Here is a 20947-nt window from a genome sequence, read left to right on the forward strand (position 1 = left end):
TTTTTTTTAAAAAAATTATTAAATTTTTTTATAAAAAAACTTGTACCATACTCCTAAACATTTTTGGAAAAAATAAATAAATTTAAGACTTATATTAATTATATAGTTTATTATTACAGAAGAGATGCATCTAATTAATTATTCTGATTAAATAGTTAACCCCTCCTAAGTCATGCTAAATATATTATATATGAAACCTGAAATCTTGTATCGATTTAAAAATAGTTGAGATATTGAATTAAATAAAAAAAAAAAGACAACAATTTCTCAGCTTTTTCTTACTAATGTTAAATTACAGTTTACGTGTGTGTATGAACACACGAGCCAAAAGCATACCGAATTGTATCCAAGTAGAACTCACATGACAACATAAGCATGCCGGATGCCACGTTAGGGCATACTTTAATTATTATTATTATTATTATTATTTTCCAATGATAACCTCTAGTTTCTAAAGCAATCAATCTCCCAATTACCTTACGCGTAATTAAGCAGTCAATTCTCTAACCAGTAGTTTTAATTAATCCCACTACCGTTGCTTGGAACGAAACATGTCGTTAGAAATTAACTCTTAACCAGCCTACCCTCCCTCCCCTCCCTCCCTTTCTCTTCAGCAACCTCTACTCTGATCCCTCTCTCTCTCTGAACTCCTTGAAAACTTGCACTTCATTGCTTTCCTTTTGTTTTTAGTTCCTAACGTGAATATCCACAGACCATGAAGTATTCTAGAACGAAGCAGCAACCAGAGGTGACTGTCTCTCGTTTTCCTCTTTCTTTTCCCCTTCTTCTTTTCAATTTTGAATATTTATATGGAAACCTGAGAGTGAATTTGGGGCAGATAAGTAGAGCTGAAACGTGTTGTTCTTTGGGTTGTCGGTGCATATATACAGCTATTCTGGCCAAGAGTGGTGGTTCGTAAATTGCTAAATATCAGCTCCAAAGAATGCGATTACAGCGCCGACTCTGACGACGATAACGCTTCTGATTCTGCTTCCGATATCAATGGTAACACCAAAATCCCACACTCTCTGAATGAGAAAAGAACTGCTTGTCTTTCTGTTTTCTAAATTATTTCCTCTTGGTTATTTCTATGAAGAGATTTTTGGTTGTGTTTTGGTGCAGAATCTGATGAATGCTCGAGAGGATCACAATCTGGAAGTAAAAGAGGGGAGGATGCTCAAGGTGATCTCAAACTCTATTTGCTTTTTATTGCTTCTTCTTCTTCTAAGTTTCAATCACTCGCAGCTGGATTCTTGGCGCTTTGAGTTCGACTAGTGTGAATATTGACGCTTTTCCATGATATTATCTTGAATTAGTTGCAAATTCGTCCATGGAAGCATTTGATTCTTGAACATAGTCTAAACTGTGGCTTTGTATTCGGTTTAGAATTCTATTGATTCTGGGACGTTGAGATGTTTTCTTCTTGTAGTCTGGTGGGATTGAATTTTATAGTTCTGGGGATTTAAAGATTTCAATTTTGGTATGTAACTCAAACAATTCCATATTGATTCCTCATGTTTACTTTCTCATATAAGAGCTGTCAAGCATAATTGAAAATTGGTAAAGATGCCTGCTATTTCTTGACTATTAGTTGGCTGGCGGTAGGCACTGATGCATTTTCTTTTACTTTATTAAAATATTCAAAGAAATCTTCTAAACCATGGATAAGGCATTGATTGTTTGATGTGACGGTCGTTTTGGTGTGCCCGCATGGAAATATCATCATGATATCGGAATGAGTCAATACTCTCTCTCTCTCTCTCTCTACTTAGATGCAGCAGCCTTGTTTTGCGAATGCTATAAAAAGAGTTAGAGGTCGAGTATTTCGTGGTTTGGAAGTGAAGCAGTCATGGCTGCTTCAAACTTGAGTCTGCATTGATGAGAAGTTTCATTATGCTGCATTGCCTTTTCATTTTGACTTGTTTCCTGGACAAATGTTTTAAAACTCCAGATTCTATTCCAAGGATAAGGAGAAGATTGTCAGAGACATTTAGAGCACAGTACATAAACACAAAGGAAATCAGGTCCAATATCCTTCCCTTATATCCTGGTAACATAAGAGCAAACTCCAGTTGCACTCACGCTGGATTTCTTCTTCTTCTCCACTTTGTGTTACTTGGTGCTTTCTTTGTTACTGAAAAAAAAAAAAAAAAACTCTGTTTGGCCTCCTGTTAACTAAGAAATTGGATTTTGCCAAACTCCTCAGAATATGCGTTGGGACGTGGAATGTTGGAGGAAAACTTCCAAATGATGACCTAGATATCGATGACTGGATAGATACTGATGATCCTGCTGACATCTACGTGTTTGGGTAAGTGTTTCTCTCTACCTCGTCCAATACCAAACTCAGCATATCCATAGGTAATCTGCTATCCATGACCTAAAAAAGGTAATCTGCTATCTCTGCCACAATGCCAGCATAAGATCTGAACATTAATCTTCATTGATTCAATTAAACCTTGCTCTTTTGCTAAGAAACAACATGATCAATTTAAAGAGAAGTCTATATGTATAGAACTCAAGGAAATCAGAGCTCTTGACAAAGGAAAGCGAGGCAACATTTTGATTTTCAAACTGTTATTGGTAAAGGCCAAAGAGGGAAAACAAGAGGTATGAACCTCTACTCTTTGGCACGAAAATTGAAATTTCCACCCATAATTAAACCTACTCTTAGCTGACATCTAAACAGTAACATGTCAGTGAAGGTAAATGATGTGGTTTTATATCCACTCGACGTGACTCCAGCAATTTAATTTAATTTTTATTTCCTCAACTTGATGCATGTTGTTTGTTCTTATCCATAAAATGCATAGTTTGTCTTCCTGGTTCTGTCAATCCTTGTCTCAAATTGGTTCTCGTCCAAGTTAGTTCACTTGAGAAATAGGACAAATGCTTCATTTCTTCAGGCTTCAGGAGATTGTGCCCTTAAACGCTGGAAATATCTTTGGCGCTGAAGACAGCCGCCCAGTTCCTAAGTGGGAAAACATTATTCGTGAAACACTGAACAGAATTCGACCAGCAAGGACTAAGGTTAAATGCTACAGTGATCATCCATCTCCATCAAAATTTGTGCCCACTATAGAAGAAGAGATATTACTTGAAAGCGATAGTGATATTGATGAAGAAATCCACCCCTTCCATGAAGAATCCAAAGGTTTTGATGGACTCGATGATAAATCAAGTACAGGTGACATGAACACAAATTCTGGAGTTCCAGACAATCAAATTCTGGATTTACAGAAGCAATTTTCTTCTCCCAAAAAACTAGATAGATTAAATTGCTCGCGGACCGAAGATTCTGCAGGAGATGTAGAAGCATCGGCAGCTCCTAAAAAATTAACTAGAATTCTTAGTAGTTCTGAATGGATTGGCTTGAGTTGGCCAGAGCCCCCTTTAAACTTACTATCTCAGCATGTTTTGCAGAGACCAACTTCCTTCAAATCAATTAAATCATTTAAAGCAACCAAATCTTTTGGAGGATATAATTCATTAAAGTCTGTTTCAAGTGAAATACAATCAAGATTGGCTTTGTTTGCCGAGCTTGACTTTGAATCTCTCATGAAACGGAATAGAAGATCATCATATGTAAGGATAGTGAGCAAGCAGATGGTCGGAGTCTTCCTCACTATTTGGATTCGTAGGAGCTTGCGTAGGCATATTCATAACTTGAAAGTGTCCACGGTTGGTGTTGGTGTTATGGGCTATATTGGTAACAAGGTCCGTTTCCTAACCTAATTTTACTTGCATTTTGATAATTTCTTTTCAATTCAATCAGTTTGAAGGTTATGATATTGCATACTTTTGACAAGTGATAGTTCCTTTCATATTTAGATTAAATTTTCTTTCCTGGTTTGAGCATGTACAGCTTGATAGAATTGGAAAAGTAGTGATTCTCTCTGAAAAACTCCACTGTATTATCATTTGTTCGGGATTTCAAATCTATTTTATAGACAACTTTATCAGATAATGAAATGTGGAATCTTGTTTCAAGAAAGCCAAATGCTTAATTATTGCCCCTGATGTTATCATGCCTAGAAATTGGTGAAAATATTTCAGAATTTTCATGTTTGAACTGCAAATATGAATTGCTTCAAATCCTTTTCATTTAAGGTAATCCTTCACATAGCATGACTGTTTTTCAAAACTTTCAGGGATCAATATCAGTCAGCATGTCTATATATCAGACATTTTTCTGTTTTGTATGCACACACCTCACGTCAGGTGATAAGGATGGAGATGAACTCAAAAGAAATACTGATGTTCATGAAATACAAAGGAGGACTAAATTTCGTCCCTTTTCCAGTGTTGGACTTCCTAAAGGCATCTATGATCATGAGTGAGTATATGGCATCTAAATAAAAATGCAACATGTCTTGTGTTTTGGCCCCGCATTTGACATCCTTCATACTTTTGAATTTTTTCTTTTCCAGCCTCCATGAAACTTCTTGTTGCTGGTTGTTTTCATCGTCTCTTTAATAGAAGATGATGTAACATAACACTAACCTTTATCACCTATGCAGACGAATTATCTGGTTAGGTGATTTGAATTACCGCATCAACTTGTCATACGACCAAACATGTGAACTCATCTCCAAAAAGGAGTGGTCCAAGTTAGTGGAAGGGGACCAGGTACCTAAGCAATTGTTAATTTTTTTAAGCAAATTATGTAATAAGAGATTGAAGACTTTCCTGTGTGAGTGATTTGTATGTGTATGCGTGAATGTACTCACCTGCTAAGGTTTCTGAACCTTGAGTTATTTGTACAGCTTGTACGAGAATTAAGAAAAGGCCGTGCATTCGATGGATGGTCAGAGGGTATATTGGATTTTGCACCAACATATAAATATGAGATGAATTCTGAGAAATACTGCGGAGAAGATCCAAAGGCTGGAAGGCGTATTCCTTCATGGTATGATTCTGCAGTATTTGAGTTGTATAATAGCTTTTCCACTCATCTGCTTAATTCATTTTGTTAAGTCGTCATCTGCATCTGTATATTTAATTGTGTTGTTGTAGGATTATTTATTCTGTTGAAAACAGTCTTTCACATGACTCTGTATATAATGTTGCTGGGTTTAGAAGACTCCCCCACCAATTTGTTTGTTAGTTCATTCAGTATATAGGATTGTCCGAGGTTACGTGGTTTTTCTTGCTAGTTTGCTGTTCACTCATCTTTTAGAAATGATGCTTACATTTGTGTCTGGGGCATGTTGTGGTGTTCTCTTTGTACATCTTTCATTTTATTCTATCTTTCTGAGGCTAAAGTTTTTACTTATCCACTTAAGATTAGGTTACCATATCCCTAACAGCTTTATGAAAACATACCAATGGATACACAAGCATTCTGAATGGTTGAAACTGCAGTGCCCAACTTGGTCATCTGGTGGCCATCCCAAAATGTGTCTTCTGTCAATCATTTGGTGAAGATGCTGGAAGATGACCATGTAAAGTATAGGAATGGCTATTGTATTAACACAAAATAAGTTGAAAATTACTCAACCTTGAATGGAAAAAGGTATCATCATCCCCTCCCTGAATCCTTTCTCCTCATTTACATTCATTCCCTCTTCCATCCTCTAGATTTTTACCATTAATGTGCTTGCCGTCACAGCCACCATATTTCCGACCCTCCAGAGAAAATTGAACATGATAGATTTTAGAATATTATATATGTAAATTTTTATATTATACCAGTAAATGCTTCAACTCTCAGTTTTTTGCTTAATAGGACCTACCTAATTGTGTGATTATCAGTTTCTTCTATGAATTATACACCAATGTGCACTATCTTTTAGGTGTGATCGCATCCTTTCATATGGAAAGGGAATGAGGCTACTGAACTACAGTAGGAAAGAGCTAAAACTTTCTGATCACCGGCCTGTGGCTGCCACATATATGGCTGAGGTTGAGGTGTTTTCTCCTAGGAAGCTACAGAAGGCGCTCACATTCACAGATGCAGAGATTGAAAATGAGGAAGTTGTGGCAGGCTTGGGAATTGATGTTAGAATAAGCCAGTTGAGATTGGAGCAGGTGAGAACTAAGCCATGTATGTGAACTGCATAAGTGTTAATGGGTTAAATCTATGTAGGTCTTAAATGGTGCAGTGTTAGCATTTCTGGGTGCGATGTGTCCAGGGAAAGAAATCTAGAATTTTTACCTTAATCTTCCACAATTTCGATTGAAGTGTAAATCCTGTCTCTTACAATTTCTAATAGACCTTATGCTGCTGGAAGACATTCAATGAACTCATTTCACAGCATTGTTATTCATCTTTCAGCACTTGTGGTGTTTTTATTGAAGTTGTCTCACTCTGAAAACTATTACTTGTTCACAATTTCGATTGAAGTGTAAATCCTGTCTCTTACAATATCTAATAGAAGTTAATGTTGGTGCGAGTTCAATTATCATTCCATATCTTTCTTTTTCTAGGACCCTGTGTATAGCAGGTAAATCCAGCAAGCATTTTAGATTACACGAGTCACCGGGGCAGGCTTTGGACAATTATTAGAAGTCAGACGACTTTGATGCTGGATTCTGGCTCCTAAAATCTGAATGATGCATGAAGGGGCTCACTTTGGTGAGTGTGACTTCTGTTTGTTTTCTTGTTGAGATTGGCCACAGTTGAAATGGTACTCATGTTCTGAACTTGAATCGGTACCAGTCTTGTACTTTAAAACCTCAGCTAGGTCTCACCAGCCGTGAACAAGATTTTGACTAAATGTGTATTTGTCGTGTGGTAGTTGTTGCGGTTGTGGTTTGACCATAACTTTTGCACAACTTTTGCAGGATATTTCTTATTGGGAGCGTTTACGAGGAATACCCTGTCATGAAGGGGCTGGAACTGAGATCCTGAGAACTCTGCTATTACTACTCTACCTTATGTTCATTCATTGATTTGTAATTTTTTTATGATATCGTGTACTGAACTTCTTGTGTTACTGTGTTCAGAGTAGAACTTCTTTAATTGTAACCTTTTTTTTTAATCACGGACGCCCCTGTACACGAGTCACGAGTGAGCGGCCACTTTCAAAAGCTAAACCATGGGAGAGAGCTCATCAAATGAAGGTTCTAGTTGACCGCACACTTGCATGTGGGTTGAGAAATGCAAGTGATAGGATTCAAATCAAGAAGGTCACCAACTGAGCCACTACCCCAGTTGCTATTATGCATGGTGATTCATTCATGTTCAATGATGCAGGTTACGTGTATCAAAGATTAATCCATTGAGTGTATGCATATTTTTAATGTTATAAAAGAAGAGAATAATTGCATGTTTTTTAGAGTTGCTGCTGCCAGGTATACTCGTGTTTACTAGCCTTCTTTAAACTGGAGAATGAAGAGTGTATTCTGGTTGTGGTTTTGTTGCTATCTTCTACGTAGCAATAGCAGTAAGTGCCCGACTTACCTTTGCATTACCTTGTTCTCTGCGTTCTGGAATTGAGTGCGTGCGATTTTTTTGTAGTCTTTTAAAATAAAATACAAAAAAAACATTAAAAAATAATAAACTAAATGTTATGACTTAACTTATTGAACTTCCCGCTTGGATTTTAAAATCAACCAGGTTAATTTTTTTATATATAAATCTGTATCTAAAAAAAATCCAAAAAATAACCCAACACATTGTGCCTTTAAAAAAACAGCCTAGAAGCATGGGTTTCTAAGCTCAAGTCCATAAACATGGATTTTTTTTTTTTTTTTTTAATTTAAAGGTATGGATGATTTTTTTTTTAAAAAAAAAATAAATAGATAGATAACGTATTTTTGTAACTTAGATTCCATCCATCATAATAGTAGTTGTATAATCAGGATTATGAGTTTTTAACCCAACAAACTTATTTTTTAATCCATTTATAACTAAAATCTAGTTCTAGAACATGAAAAAATCAAATCTAGCAACCAAAAAAACAGTTTAAATTATAAAATCAAATAGAATAAATTACCTCATCTTTAACTTAGATATGTTTTTTAAGATATTATGAAGGCTCAAAACAAGTAAAATTCATTATCATTAATTTCAATTATTTTAATGTTCAGAATAAATAGATATAAACAATTATTTTCTTTACCTCTCCTCTCCTAAAAATTACACAAAAATAAGGGAAATGAACTTTGTTGCATCTAATGCTCAAGATCCTCCGGTGGGATGTGCTGTCATGTGCACAGCCCCCGAGTACAGATCTACAGTTACCTTTTGTTATGAAATTCTTTATTGTCATTGTTACAGCTGAATACTTATCGAACTCCCGACTAATTTGTCTCAATGCAGTTTAGCAAAGGAAAATTTGAAGGCATAGAACAGTATGCTCGAAACAAGCGAATTCAAGTTTGCAGCTTTTGCATGCTAGAGCGTCATAGATCCTCTCCGGTCATGAATTGCTTGGATGTTGTGATTCTGTAGATATCACCTTGCACTTGTTTTCCCTCCTTTAGTTGACTTGGTTTCATTTATATGGTAAAAAAGAAAGAAAGTTTTGGATTTAGATTTTAGCTGTGATTCTTGTTTTGAACTATCCTGCATTCTTGATGCGCATGCTCTTCTTTGGTAGATTTTTGATATTTTTTTAAATTGGTTTCCAGATTTAGGTTTAGAAATTGACTTCACCCTGGCCATCACGTTTATTCTTCGGGCTGTAAAGCCAACCAAATAACAGTGTCTCCGCCTTCCTCGATCGTTGAGCTTTCCTGCGAATCTGGAATATCGTAGTTATTTGGTTGGCGGTTTACAGCCCGAGGAGAAGCTGACATCAGATGCATTGTATTTCGATAGAGCTGAAGCTCCCGAGCACCTGATGTTTTCTGCTACCAGAGGCTATCATTCATCGATCAACTACATTGAGGCGGATCTTCATTCCATGTCGAGATTTTCTTCTTGAATTGATATAACCATAGCTGGACAGTTCAATGCTTACAACGAGATTCTGTTTTCAGATTGGTTTCAAGTCAATTTTGAAAAGGGAAGATAGCTTCAGTTGGAGTGGTGATGAAAGTAATTCTCCTCGCGTCTTCGAGACTTCTTGCCGTGGTGGTCGCATCATGATATGAGTGTATTTTCTGTCTTCATAAGCACAAAACGTCTATCTGCATCTTATTATGTACAGTAGAGTAATCGTTTTTCTATAGAATTACACCTTCTGTTTGCAAAATAACATCTAGGCAAGCATATACCGTAACACAATTACAGAAGCTGTGAATCAGATTCTGCTCTAAATAAACAGCCAAGCGCTGCGTTCCTACACAGATTTGACCAGGAATACCCTTATCATCTATCGTACACTACATATCCATCTACATGGTTATCAGGGGCTTTCTCAGAGGATGCCAAGAGCTTTTGCTTTCTCATCCAATACTGCTGAAACCTCTGCCTAGCATACTCCATGTAGTCGAACTCTATCTTGTTAACATAGCCCTGCAACAAGTAGAAACACACTCCATGAAGTCTCTCACGCATGCTTGTGAGTGGCAAGGATAAAGCAATATGCTGGATGCTTACCGAGATTATTCCCCATAATCCCCAAAAGAGATGGCTTGCCAGAGTGTACTTTTCCACTTCTTGAAGTAGCAACTCCGCTTCATCTTCACTGGGTTGCTTCCCTGTATGAATGACGGGGATTTGCCACACGAAAATGAGATATTCATATAATTTGCAACAAGCAGACAGCAGCGTTTTTCTTTCTCCTTATAATTCAATTACTCACTAGTATTTCATAAAAGAGATACAATAGATCATAACGAATTTTACTGGACATGCTGCTGTCGAAGTCATTGTGCTCCATTTCTCAGACATTACTATCTATTAATGGTATCTTGATGACCTCAGTGGAGACCTCCTTCCCATTCTATTACCAATCAATAATTCTTGGTTTCAAGGTCAAATTGGAACAACCATGGTCAAGCATTATTAACAACAGTGGTAAGCTTTTGCAAACCTAAGCTTAGAAGAAAGGGTTCATGCCAACATGGTTTCTTGTTTTTAATTTTTTTTTCATGTTCAACAGTATATAGATCAATCAGACACTTGGGGATTTAACTCCTTTTCTCATCAAATTCAAATTTAAATGAATAGGAAATTTATAAACCAACCTGCAGAACATAGATACGCAAGGACAAAGTTGTGGCGCTCCTCCAATTCTGTTTGCAGATGCGATTAAGAAACGCAAACTAATTAGTTGGGAGGATAGAGTATGGTATGGATCATAATATACTAAGGCGCTGTTTGGGAACAAACGCACGCGGCCCCAAACGGCATTTCACACAAAATTAAACATAATTTTTTAAAAATATTATTTTACTGTATTTTTAAACGAAAAATAACCGCTATCATACTCTCAGGTACTCTATAAAATAAAAAACAGGAAAATTTTTGAAGACAGCATAATCAAGGAAAAGAAAATATAACAAGTTGCACACCTGGGTATTTACTGTAGTCCAAAATATGTGGCCTCTCGGAATGATAATTTGCAACCATTTCGCAGAAGTGATTTGCAATGTCATATGCAACAGGATTGAAACTTGCATACTCATAATCCTATAAGAGAATGAATAGTTCTTATCAACAAAATCCCAAACATCTTGTCCTACAATTGCATTTCAATAATCATCATACTGAGCAGAGAGTCAACCTAACAACAAGGCATGCAAATTCTTCCAAAAAGAGTTTCAAGCTAAACCAGATGTTACTATACTTTTTCTTGGAATTGGGATATGTTATACCAGTTAACTCCAAAAGCAATGATACTGTATAAACTTACACATTGCATTTCACAGAACAAGGAAACTTACGATTAAGGTGATTGATCTTGTCTCTTCGTCAAGCATTATGTTACCATACTGCAAGTCATTGTGGCAAAACCCAATATCCAGATACTCATGCGACAGCTCCTTCTCTAGCATATTGATCTCATTTTCTAGACTATCCAGGCAAAATTCTTTCACATCTTTGGCTGAGCACATGCTTTTAGCCTGAACCAGCCAGTCCCTAGGGAATTCCAGAAGAAAGGAATTAGATACCTTCAATGATAAAAGAAAATGCTTTTAACTTCCTTATCATATATCAATACCTCATCCTGTTCCAGAGGAGCACATTCCTAGGACCAGGCATCTCAAGATCGTGGAACTCTCTCATCTTTGCAGCCACCAGAGCAGATATTTCATGGTCACGAAGATCAGCAGCTGATAGTGTCTGGACATCCAACCAGGAAGAAGAGGAAAATAAACAGAATATCAGTTGATGTATAACAAGAATTACTAGTGTCTATCTTAGCACTGGTTTCCCAATAATTCTTGATTGGACTTCGCTATTTAGTCTATTATGAAGACACAATTTAGAAGCTCTAATAGCTGAAATCTAACCTAAGAAGACCAACACAAGATTCCAAGCCATAGTTCAATCTAAAATCTAAAACCTAACATAAGCTCTTTACAATTCGTTGTGTGAATTTGCTAGTCAAACTACGGAGCTTGTTTCTACTAATCCCGAGAACACATAGCAATTGCTCCCAAATCCAATCATGCTAATGACCAATCCAACAGCTTTACTGGTGATTGACTTTTGAGAAAGAAGGTCAATATCCCACGGAACAGGGCTCTGAAACTCCATTTGTGTCCCCTCGTTTAGTTCAAAGGGCACTTTTAGAGCCTCCAGGAGCAGAAATGTTCTTCAACAAATTTATGTGAAGCAGAAGTTTACTTCAGCGAACGAAAAAAAGAATACGTATAATTATGAAGGCAACAATTTATACATGCCAGCCGGTAATAAAATAGAATAATTGAACTTCAAAATCACCATTAATTTAAGGAAGAAGTTCAATTTCACTTACTCTAGCATGAATAAACTCTTCAACCCTTCCATCAGCAAACCGGCCAAGAAGCCTAGGGCCTTGTCCATGCTTCGACATGCACTCGAAAGTCCTAATCTCATTATCCCTGTTGAAAAAAGCTTCAACGCCTTCACCATAAATCCGAACCAATACATTTCGATTAAGATTACCACACTTTGTAGGCCAGATGATCCGGAAAACCTCATTAGTCATAGCCCCCTTCAAAGGCACCACCTGCAATGCTTCCATGTCATCTACTACATCTCCCCACTCAGATCCTACTGATCGAAGGACTCTCCTTAGCTCATCTGGGAAACCTCCTTCGATGAATCCATTTGTTTTCATCACCATCTTTGTAGCAAAAAGCTACGAAGTTTAACCTGCAAGAAAGATTGATAATTGGAATCAACTCCAGTCTTTTCAACTTTCAGATAATCGCAGTCCAAAACAAATCAATAAAACCAAAAACAAGAATCTGAACAAAACCTTCAAGAAACAAAAAAGAACTGATCAGTGAAGTAGAAAAAGAGATCCCAAGAAACAGAGATGAGGTCCAGGAAAGTAGCAAGAAAATGGAATGCAATCCAATGATCGTTGAAACTAAGAATTTATAGCGCAAATAAAGGAATACCTACTAATTAAATATTGCATTATTATATTGGAAAGAAAGAAAATGTAATTATTAATGTATTTGCATATCAGTATGTATATAAGTACATTAACTTTATTTTTTCTGCTAATACTTCAAGAAAGTCGCGCGTAGAATCTGAATGGATTGCGTGTGAGATTCTCTGTTACAGTCACACACGGAGATTTGGATCCATGAAACAAGCGAATCATGATATGACACGTGGTATAACTGAACTGAATCTTCTGTTGCAGATTTTAACTGCAACGCAGAGACTTTGTTTGTAACGTACGGCAGAAAAGGACGGTGACGGTCCTAGAACGATTCAAAAGTCAACGTATTTGCCCATTGAGAATATGACACGTGTTGATTTGTCTTTTCAATGATGAGCCCGTTCGAGATGTAGTTTTCTCGGATTCAGGGCTATATTTAGTAATAGAAAATAGTTTTTTATTTTATTTTCTTTTTTCAAATGAAAATTAGATAATATGTTTATTTGTTAAAAAATAATTTTTTCACTGAAAAATAAAATATACATTAAAATTACAACTATTTTTCATAATAATTCATAATTTATAATAACCATCTGAATATTTTTTATTTTATGATAATTTAATTGTAGAATGTTAATTTTATTACATTCAAGTTAAAAATTATTATAAAAAAGTTATATTGTTAACTAAAAAAATTATTATATTATATTTTTAATAAAAATTAAATTTATGATACTAATTAAATATAAAAATATATAAAAAAATTAATTTTTTACAGCACTAAAAGGTACTTGTATAAAAAAAATTGTATTGTTCATGTTTTTTTATTTATTTGGAAAACAGTTAAAAACTTGTATTAAAAAACTATGTAGAACTTTTAAAATGTATTTTTTAAACTTAGTACAATTTTTAAAAAACTACTTTTCTAGTTTTTTAATAGAAAAATATTATATTTGAATAGAAAGTTTTAGTTTTTCTTTTTATAACTTTAGTTTTTTTTAAAAAAAAATAAAACATTACTCCAATTTTATTTTTTTTTTTTTTTTTTTTTAGTTGAGATTGTTTTGTCTATGGTTAGAAAATATTGAGGATGCATATTTCTAGTTTAGACATTTAGCCTGTTTGAAATTGTGATAATGGTTTCTATTCAAAAAACTTTTCATTTAGAAATATATCAAAAATGATATATTTTTTTAAAATTATTTTAAAAATCAATATATCAAGACGATCTAAAAACTAAAAAGAAAAATTTAGCAAAAATAAAATTCAAAATAAAAAATATGTGTTGTTGGCAAAATATATAAATAAAATCCATCCAACGACTTTTAAAATGAGTGAAATGAATCGTGGAGGAGATGATGTCTAACGTTAGTGCTTATTAGCAAAAAAAGGGGTGAAATGGAAACAAGGAAGATGAAAGTGATGGGATTTGAACTTTGTTTACGTGGAGATGGGAAATGAAGAAGAGGAGAGTTAATAAAAATATATTTTTAAAATAAACAAAAAAAAGTTGGAGGAAATAAATTTGATAATTTCTTTCTTGTTTTCTCTTTAAACAGGAGAGAATGAGAAATTTTTTTTTCAGTTTTCTCTTTATTAAAGAATTATATAAATTATATCTTAAGGTCTTATTTAATAGTTTAAACTTAATTTTTTAGCTTAAATTTTTAGATTGAGAAGGTTTGTTAAAATGATACAAGAGTTTTATTGATTAAGCGGCTGCGAGTTTAAATTTCACTATCATATTTTATTTGATAAAAATTAAATATAAGATAATATTAGTTTATTCGAATTTCAAGTTTAAATAACTTTTATTTGAGGAGATGTGTTGAATAATTATATAAATCATATATTAGGGTCTTACTTAACAGTTTAAATTTTTTTAACTTATATTTTTAAATTAAAATGATTATTTAACACTCTTTGCCATCTTCCATTCATATTCCTCCAAACTACGAAATATCTTAGAATGTTTGTGGTTTTGGTACACAATATCTTGTTTAGGAAAATCTATAAAAATATCAGGAAAGAGTTACATGATACATAAACATTAGAACAAGACTACTTGATCTGGCCCAAGTAAATTGTTTCAGACAGTTATAATATTAAGATATTTGAAGTCCTTTAATATGATTTCCATGTACGTTATTTCAGGCGAGCATAAAGGAAAGAATACAAATAAATAAAATTAAACATCCATGCCTATTTGAAAACACGAATTTCCTTAGAAAAAGTTATAAAATACCCACTTGCGATTCTAAAAAGGAAAGGAAAGAGAGAAAACCTCAAAACTTGCATCGAGTCAATCCACCAACTCTCACATGGTATTATTTAACATCCAAGGTTCATATATGAGAAATTTTACAGTGATGGGAGAATAATTAAGTTATATTTATTAGTTATTTTTTTATTATATTAAAAAAAAATAGTTGGACAAAAATAGAAAATAAAAACTCTAAATAAAAATATTCTTATCAATTTTAGTAGATTATGAATTTTATTATCTATTTTATGCTAGTATTTGTTTTTTTTTCAAATAAAACTTTAAAAAATAATTAATAAAATGCTACTCATAAAATTTTCCATTAAAATAATCTTGTAGCATATATACACTCAACTACCAAAGTAACAACTATTTTAACCATTTAGTAGGTGGTTCACTAATAAAGAGATTGGGATCAAAGGGTTTGCTCTCCTTGTGATCTCAGGTTCGAGCCCTATGATTGTTAATATGATGGTCACTAGAGGCTTACATGTTCGTTAACTTCAGGGTTCGTGGGATTAGTTCGCGCAAAATGTATGTAAATTAATCTAGACATTTATGTTAATAATTAAAAAAAAAAAAAACTACTTTTTTCTACTCGTGCCCTACCCTTCAATGCTAGTCAATTCAATGTTAGATTTAAACATGGAAGGAAACAAAAAAAAAATCGTATTGGTTAGAAGTAGGCTTGTGTTATTCCTCTCATGTATGGTGGCGTGTAGTAGAGAATACGCACTTTGGTTGGATTAAAGGAAAATAGAGGCACTTACAATGGTTTGAAGAACCCTAAACCCTACCGCCATGCCAGTGTGCACCCCACTGCAACTACAAGGGTTCCCTTTTTTGACCACAGAGTACCATTGAAAGGTTTCCATCGTCTCCTTTTGCATCTCCATCATTCCGCGAATATTATTTTCAAACAAAATTCACTTTAAAAAACAATTTATTCGATCAATGCAAAGGCAAAGGCCAGTAATTAAAGAACATTTAATTATGGCATCCATCGATCGTGCTTATATCCATTTGCATCAGCTGTCATCGCTACAAGGAGTCGACTTCATCGTCTCCTTCTCAGCTTGTACTCTTTGTGCGTGTAAATATCATATTGTGTTGACTCTTTAGCATTCCTTTATTCGTAGCCGGACGATTGCACTATTAATTAATACACTATTCTCATATCATTTCTCAATTAATTAATTATTATATGAATTTTAACTACTATTTTTGTTTAAGTACACTAATGTTTTCGAAACTTCTAATTAATTAAATGCGCTTACCTCCAAACTCAGCTAATTGCTTCGTTTTTGTTGACACTTACTAAAGGAAATTTATGAGTTAGTATACCAACTCTCAGTTTTTATTAATCGAATATATGAACTTACTTTTAATCTTTTGTTTTGGTACACCGAATTTTGTTTCCTTTTTCCAATCAAGTACGTGCTTTTATATATAAAAAGAATCCTTTTTTTTTTTTCATTCATGTTGCAATCACATTATATTCATTTATCTTGTCGAATTAAATAATAAATATTCTAATTGTATTAATAATTTATTTTTTAGTTTTAATTAATCGTAAAATAGTTTTTAACCTTTATGTAAATAACTTGCCATCAATGAAAGGTGTTTTCTCTTAATAAAATATTTTGTTTTCATTTTAAAAAGTTTCAATTTAATTTAAAATATTTTTATTTATCAAATATATTCTTATTTTAAAGGGTATTTTTGCTAAAATAACCTACATTAGAAAATAAAGTATTGACCAGGATCCAAACGGCGTCCAACATCAAATGCCGTTGATATATTGATTTTGCTTTCATTTTCTTCAAAACGTCGGTTCTTATTTTTCTTCAAGCACTACTAAAGTTTCCATTCGTCGAAGTAATAAGTCGAAATCATCTTGGCTCTTGACAAGGCTTAGACGCACGAAACGGCTTTCCGCGCCAAACAAGCTACCTTCTCGGCCAATGATATTTGACGTTTTGAGCACTTCAAAACAGTTTTTGTCTTCTTCCTTTTCGCACTTCAGCCATGCAAATGCTGCAATAAATTAACTAGTCCTGTAAAACGGTAGCGTTGCATGAAGCATGAATGAAACAAGTTCACCGGTGAGAATTACCTGGAGAAGGCGCCCGGAATCTTTTGGAAAAAGAACAATTCTGATGCTCAAGATCTTGGAGAGAAAATCGTTTTGAAATCGATAAGATTTTGCTCAGTTTTTTCCACCGATTCCTCATTGCTTCATATCCGAACTCGAACATTTCCCTTCCTTTTTCTTCGAGGACTACTTTTAGAAGCTTCAAAACTCGTAATTGAGTTTCTCGAGGAACCCCATGCGTACTTAGACTCATATATGCTAGCATTCTTTGGTACACGGCCTCATTCTTTATCAGTGCCCACCTGTGGAAAAGAAAGAAAACGAATTATCATCAAAACATTGCGAATTAATTACATTGGAAGGCATGGAAAACAGTATTTGTGGAAGAACAATTTGCAATTTTACAGACATACAATGGAGTTCTGATACACGCTTACCCGAATCTACTGCCAGCATGGCCGGTGAGCTTAGAAATTGTAAATACCATGAGGTCTTCATCGGCTGGAGCTGGGATTGGTGTAAAATGAGGCCAGAAGTAGGCAAGATCATGAATTGTCTTTACTGATGATCCTTGAAGAACTGCTTTCTTTAATTGACCATCAGGATTGTTTGGTGAAGTCACAAACTCAATATAATTGCTCAAGGAATCCATATTGTCTTTCCACATTGAAGTTTCTCCACTAAATTTGTAATTATTAGATTGGAAGAACTGTGTTTGCTCTTTATAAACCTGTTAAATACAGATTTTATCCATGGCACTTGTTAGGTTGAATGAAATTAAAGTTATATATATAAAAGAAAAGTTGTGTTTTTTTACGGGAGAGTTGTGTGTATATTGAAAGTTTATTTAAAATAAAATTGTGTCTTTTTCAAGAGGAAGTGTCTGTTAGTTTTACAAGTTAACGTTAAAGTAATTGTCATAATTGTCTACATAAAGATAAAATTTTGACAAGGTTTTGATATAATTGTCTACATCAGTGGCGGTGCCACATGCTGTCAAAAAAGGGCAATTACCCCTTTATTTTTTTTAACATATTTTTTATATTAAAATATACAATTATCCTTTAAACTTTTTTTTTTCAAAATACTTTTTATATTAGAATATTAATAATATCTTAACATATTTAATTTTCTTGCTGGCTATTAATTAACCCAAGTTAACTATTGTTAACTTGCAACATAATATAATATATAATATATATGTTTAGCACATTTCACTAAATTTTTTTTTCTTTTATTAATTAATCGAGAGTCTTTTTTTCTTTCTTTCAAGCTGCTTTTCTTGACTCTCTTTTTTTTATATAAAATTTCTCTTCGAGTTCTAAGCTATTAATTAGTTACGTAAATAACCTCTTATGTTTTATGTTCTAAGCTATTAATTAGTTACGTAAATAACCTCTTATGTTTTATGCTTTAGGTAAGTTTTCTTCATCTTTTCTATTTGTTTCATTGTTTAATTTTAGTTTTATTCCTTTACAATTAGTTATTGAAAATGTTAGGATTTATAATAATTTAAGAGCTTGTTGAATTAATATGTGTATGAGTAATATTATATGCATATAGATATGAATTGAAATTAGTTTTAATGAATTGATAAGTATTTTACTATGAATTTCATATTAAAAATGGATGGCGATGAACTTACTAGTAATTAAAAATAAAGTATATGACAACTCAAAAAATTAAGGACACAATAGAGAAATAAAAAAAAATATTTAACATTTATGTTTAACCCACCTGTAGAAAACAATAAGTCAACAATAACAACATAAATTTTTCATGACAATCCTTTTAAGTTATAGTTTTAGCTACTCTCTACCATATGTCAGCATAAAATTATTGTCAAGAACTTCACTAGTCCTTGGAAGATTTAGAAAACACAAGCATTAAACCCACCCTAAACTAAAAATAGATGAATGATAGTTTGATTGTTTATATTAAGAAAAATATATTTGAGGAGATTAATGATAAAGTTATTATGAAGTGGTTTTAAAATATAAAAATAGAGAAGAACAATTATAATGTAAGTTTTTTTATTTTAAAAATATTTTTAAATTAATTTTATTTGATATTAGTTAATACATATATTTCAAGTTGATTTCTTAATATAATACATGTCTACATAATATATAATATTAAATATTTGTTGATAATTTGTCCCCACACTTAAAAAATTCTGACTCCACCATTAGTCTGCATAAAAAGACAATTTTGATAAGGTTTTGATGATGAGGAGAAAAATTTAGTCTTTTTAAAAATTCTTTTTATATAAATATTTTTTCTGTCAAAATCTCCTTACTTTTTTTAAAATATATATATATATATATATATTAACATATAAATTTTGGTTTGTCATCTATTTTTAAAAATAAAAAATTAAGTTTGAGAAACAATTTAGCACAAAAAAAATATATAATAAATTGTTTTTAAGGACAGGTAATTAATGAATTTAGCTACACTTTCAAGTTTATATTCTGTCAACAAATAACAAGTTGATTTTCTTGTTGATTTATATATCTATCATGTTTTGTAGAAACCAAATCACGAGAGAAAAAGGAATTGTAAGTTTTTTTACATGCTATTTTTTTTATATAGAGATCAGATCATCACACTGAAAGGAACAAGTTAAAGGGTTACACTAAATAGTAACACATTAATTAGTTAGGCCTAAAAGAAAAGGAGAACATCATATATATATATATATATATATATATATATATATATATGATAAAACTCACCGGGTAGTATGGGACTGAAGCTACAATCCTTGAAGGGGAAGATGGATCATCATGAGAGGAAAGAGAATGCACAGCTGCATTAAGAAGTTGGGTCGCCCCAGAACCAAAAATCATGTATCTTCCATCTGTGTTAGCATTTCCTACAGTAGCATGAAGTTTTCGGATGAGCATCTTGAGTTCTTTTGAGATGAGAGAACAATCATTGAATTCGTAGCTCATACGATGCCATCCTGGAACCACGACAGCACTGCTAGCTGCATGCTTCAGCCAGAAGGGCTCCAGGAACATGGGATCTCCACTGCAGCCAACAATATTGCCTCGAGATGTTAGAAAATATATTTTTGGTAACTTTGATAGATGATTTAATTTACATGAGATCTAGAGATTACTGATGAGTGATGAATCAGTACCTGTCTGCATCCACCACACAATCAGGAACGAACTCTGAGCAATCAGAGCCTTTGAAGCAAGCATTACATTCACAAATGGGCTCGCCAATACCAGCACCTAAACTATCTAAGAATGCCCTTCCGTGGCCTGAGCAAGAGATAGATGCAACATTTTCGGCTTCTTCTGCCGCCAACTTTGTCCATCTTTGCTCCCATCCACCACCAAAATACAAACTGATCATTAAGACATTAAGTGTTATTGAACAAATTAGGAAGAACGTATAAGTAATGCTTCGAACCTTAGTCATCTAATTTCTCGATTGATTCCTAGACTTAATTGTAACTTTGCAGCGCATGAATCTGTCACATATAATACCAGATCGAGGACTATGCATAACACGTTTTAAGTGGACTGAGTCCGTAATAACAAAGAAAGATATACATATACAAATATTGAAGGGCCAATAAGAATTAATCATCAATAAACAAAGGCTCGCGGACGAGAATTTAACAAAGACTCATACTTGTTCATTGAATGTTCACAAAAGGACAACGTATATGTTTAGAGGTTGTTTTGATCATCAAAATGGGCATATAATCTTTCAAAACTGTTAGAATCCAAAACCCTAGCCAATAAGGAGAAAAAAAATTCCACCAATTCTTTAATCTTGACATCGATGATCTACATTGATCAGAAAGATAGCACTCTTGGCCGTAAAACCAAGAAAAGACAAGTACTTGCTCGTTCATTTCTGCAGAAAGATAGTACTCTTGGCCGTAAAACATTTAAAAAGTTGTAATTTAATGTTTTTTTAAGCAAAAAAACAATTTAAAAAACAGGACAGGGCATAAAAACATGTAAATTGCTAAAAGTTTATAAACTCGACGCATCTTAATCTTTTATGTACGTCTCCATTAATTTATCTTAGATTATACTAGGACTGACATGTTTTTCATGAATTACTTGTATATGTTCTCGTTCTCGGAAATTTCTGGCAAACTTCAAGTCTCCCAGGAGTTTAAGT

The 20947-nt window shown here is 33.4% G+C and overlaps 3 protein-coding genes across 10 annotated transcripts; 1 reads left to right on the forward strand and 2 right to left on the reverse strand.

The window, feature by feature from the left end:
* The first annotated feature begins 499 nt into the window (after nt 1-499).
* Nucleotides 500-7280, forward strand: LOC118040846 (type IV inositol polyphosphate 5-phosphatase 3). 8 transcript variants are annotated; one of them, XM_035048000.2, is made up of 12 exons: nt 509-748; nt 891-1005; nt 1123-1182; nt 1952-2024; nt 2207-2311; nt 2907-3717; nt 4152-4336; nt 4521-4629; nt 4767-4909; nt 5796-6030; nt 6089-6629; nt 6741-7280. In XM_035048000.2, exons 1-11 carry the CDS (start codon nt 716-718, stop codon nt 6146-6148), a joined length of 1929 nt encoding a protein of 642 aa, XP_034903891.1. In that variant the 5' UTR covers nt 509-715; the 3' UTR covers nt 6149-6629; nt 6741-7280. The 8 variants fall into 8 exon arrangements, with proteins under 8 accessions (XP_073260616.1, XP_034903891.1, XP_034904348.1 ...); XM_035048457.2 differs by having other exon boundaries at nt 512-748; nt 5796-6046; nt 6430-6629; XM_035048209.2 differs by having other exon boundaries at nt 518-748; nt 6430-6577.
* Nucleotides 7281-9060: 1780 nt separating this feature from the next.
* On the reverse strand, nt 9061-12460 carry LOC118040763 (probable choline kinase 3). Its single transcript, XM_035047824.2, has 8 exons — nt 12303-12460; nt 11817-12196; nt 11058-11179; nt 10780-10975; nt 10408-10525; nt 10081-10128; nt 9491-9591; nt 9061-9406 (listed from the first exon to the last, which is right to left on the reverse strand). Exons 2-8 carry the CDS (start codon nt 12165-12167, stop codon nt 9260-9262), a joined length of 1083 nt encoding a protein of 360 aa, XP_034903715.1. The 5' UTR covers nt 12168-12196; nt 12303-12460; the 3' UTR covers nt 9061-9259.
* A 4339-nt stretch (nt 12461-16799) lies between these two features.
* Nucleotides 16800-20196, reverse strand: LOC118051867 (tryptophan aminotransferase-related protein 4). The gene is made up of 4 exons (XM_035062657.2): nt 19944-20196; nt 19534-19831; nt 17233-17525; nt 16800-17097 (listed from the first exon to the last, which is right to left on the reverse strand). Exons 1-4 carry the CDS (start codon nt 20162-20164, stop codon nt 16800-16802), a joined length of 1110 nt encoding a protein of 369 aa, XP_034918548.1. The 5' UTR covers nt 20165-20196.
* Between the last annotated feature and the right edge of the window lie 751 nt (nt 20197-20947).

Source organism: Populus alba, chromosome 14 (assembly GCF_005239225.2).
Source record: "Populus alba chromosome 14, ASM523922v2, whole genome shotgun sequence".
In the NCBI taxonomy this organism is placed as follows: domain Eukaryota; kingdom Viridiplantae; phylum Streptophyta; class Magnoliopsida; order Malpighiales; family Salicaceae; genus Populus; species Populus alba.

What these genes read in the sequence shown, in the direction of transcription:
- LOC118051867 (XM_035062657.2), bottom strand. Translation starts at nt 20,164, where the DNA reads ATGATCAGTTTGTATTTTGGTGGTGGATGGGAGCAAAGATGGACAAAG. An exon ending in CTTCAGTCCCATACTACCCG is followed by an intron (nt 17,526 to 19,533) that starts GTGAGTTTTATC and finishes TGTATTTAACAG; the next exon opens with GTTTATAAAGAGCAAACACA. An exon ending in CATGCTGGCAGTAGATTCGG is followed by an intron (nt 17,098 to 17,232) that starts GTAAGCGTGTAT and finishes TCTTTTCCACAG; the next exon opens with GTGGGCACTGATAAAGAATG.
- LOC118040763 (XM_035047824.2), bottom strand. Translation starts at nt 12,167, where the DNA reads ATGGTGATGAAAACAAATGGATTCATCGAAGGAGGTTTCCCAGATGAG. An exon ending in AAGAGTTTATTCATGCTAGA is followed by an intron (nt 11,180 to 11,816) that starts GTAAGTGAAATT and finishes TTGGATGTCCAG; the next exon opens with ACACTATCAGCTGCTGATCT. An exon ending in CTCCTCTGGAACAGGATGAG is followed by an intron (nt 10,976 to 11,057) that starts GTATTGATATAT and finishes GGAATTCCCTAG; the next exon opens with GGACTGGCTGGTTCAGGCTA.
- LOC118040846 (XM_035048000.2), top strand. Translation starts at nt 716, where the DNA reads ATGAAGTATTCTAGAACGAAGCAGCAACCAGAG. An exon ending in AGTTAGTGGAAGGGGACCAG is followed by an intron (nt 4,630 to 4,766) that starts GTACCTAAGCAA and finishes TTATTTGTACAG; the next exon opens with CTTGTACGAGAATTAAGAAA. An exon ending in GGAAGGCGTATTCCTTCATG is followed by an intron (nt 4,910 to 5,795) that starts GTATGATTCTGC and finishes ACTATCTTTTAG; the next exon opens with GTGTGATCGCATCCTTTCAT.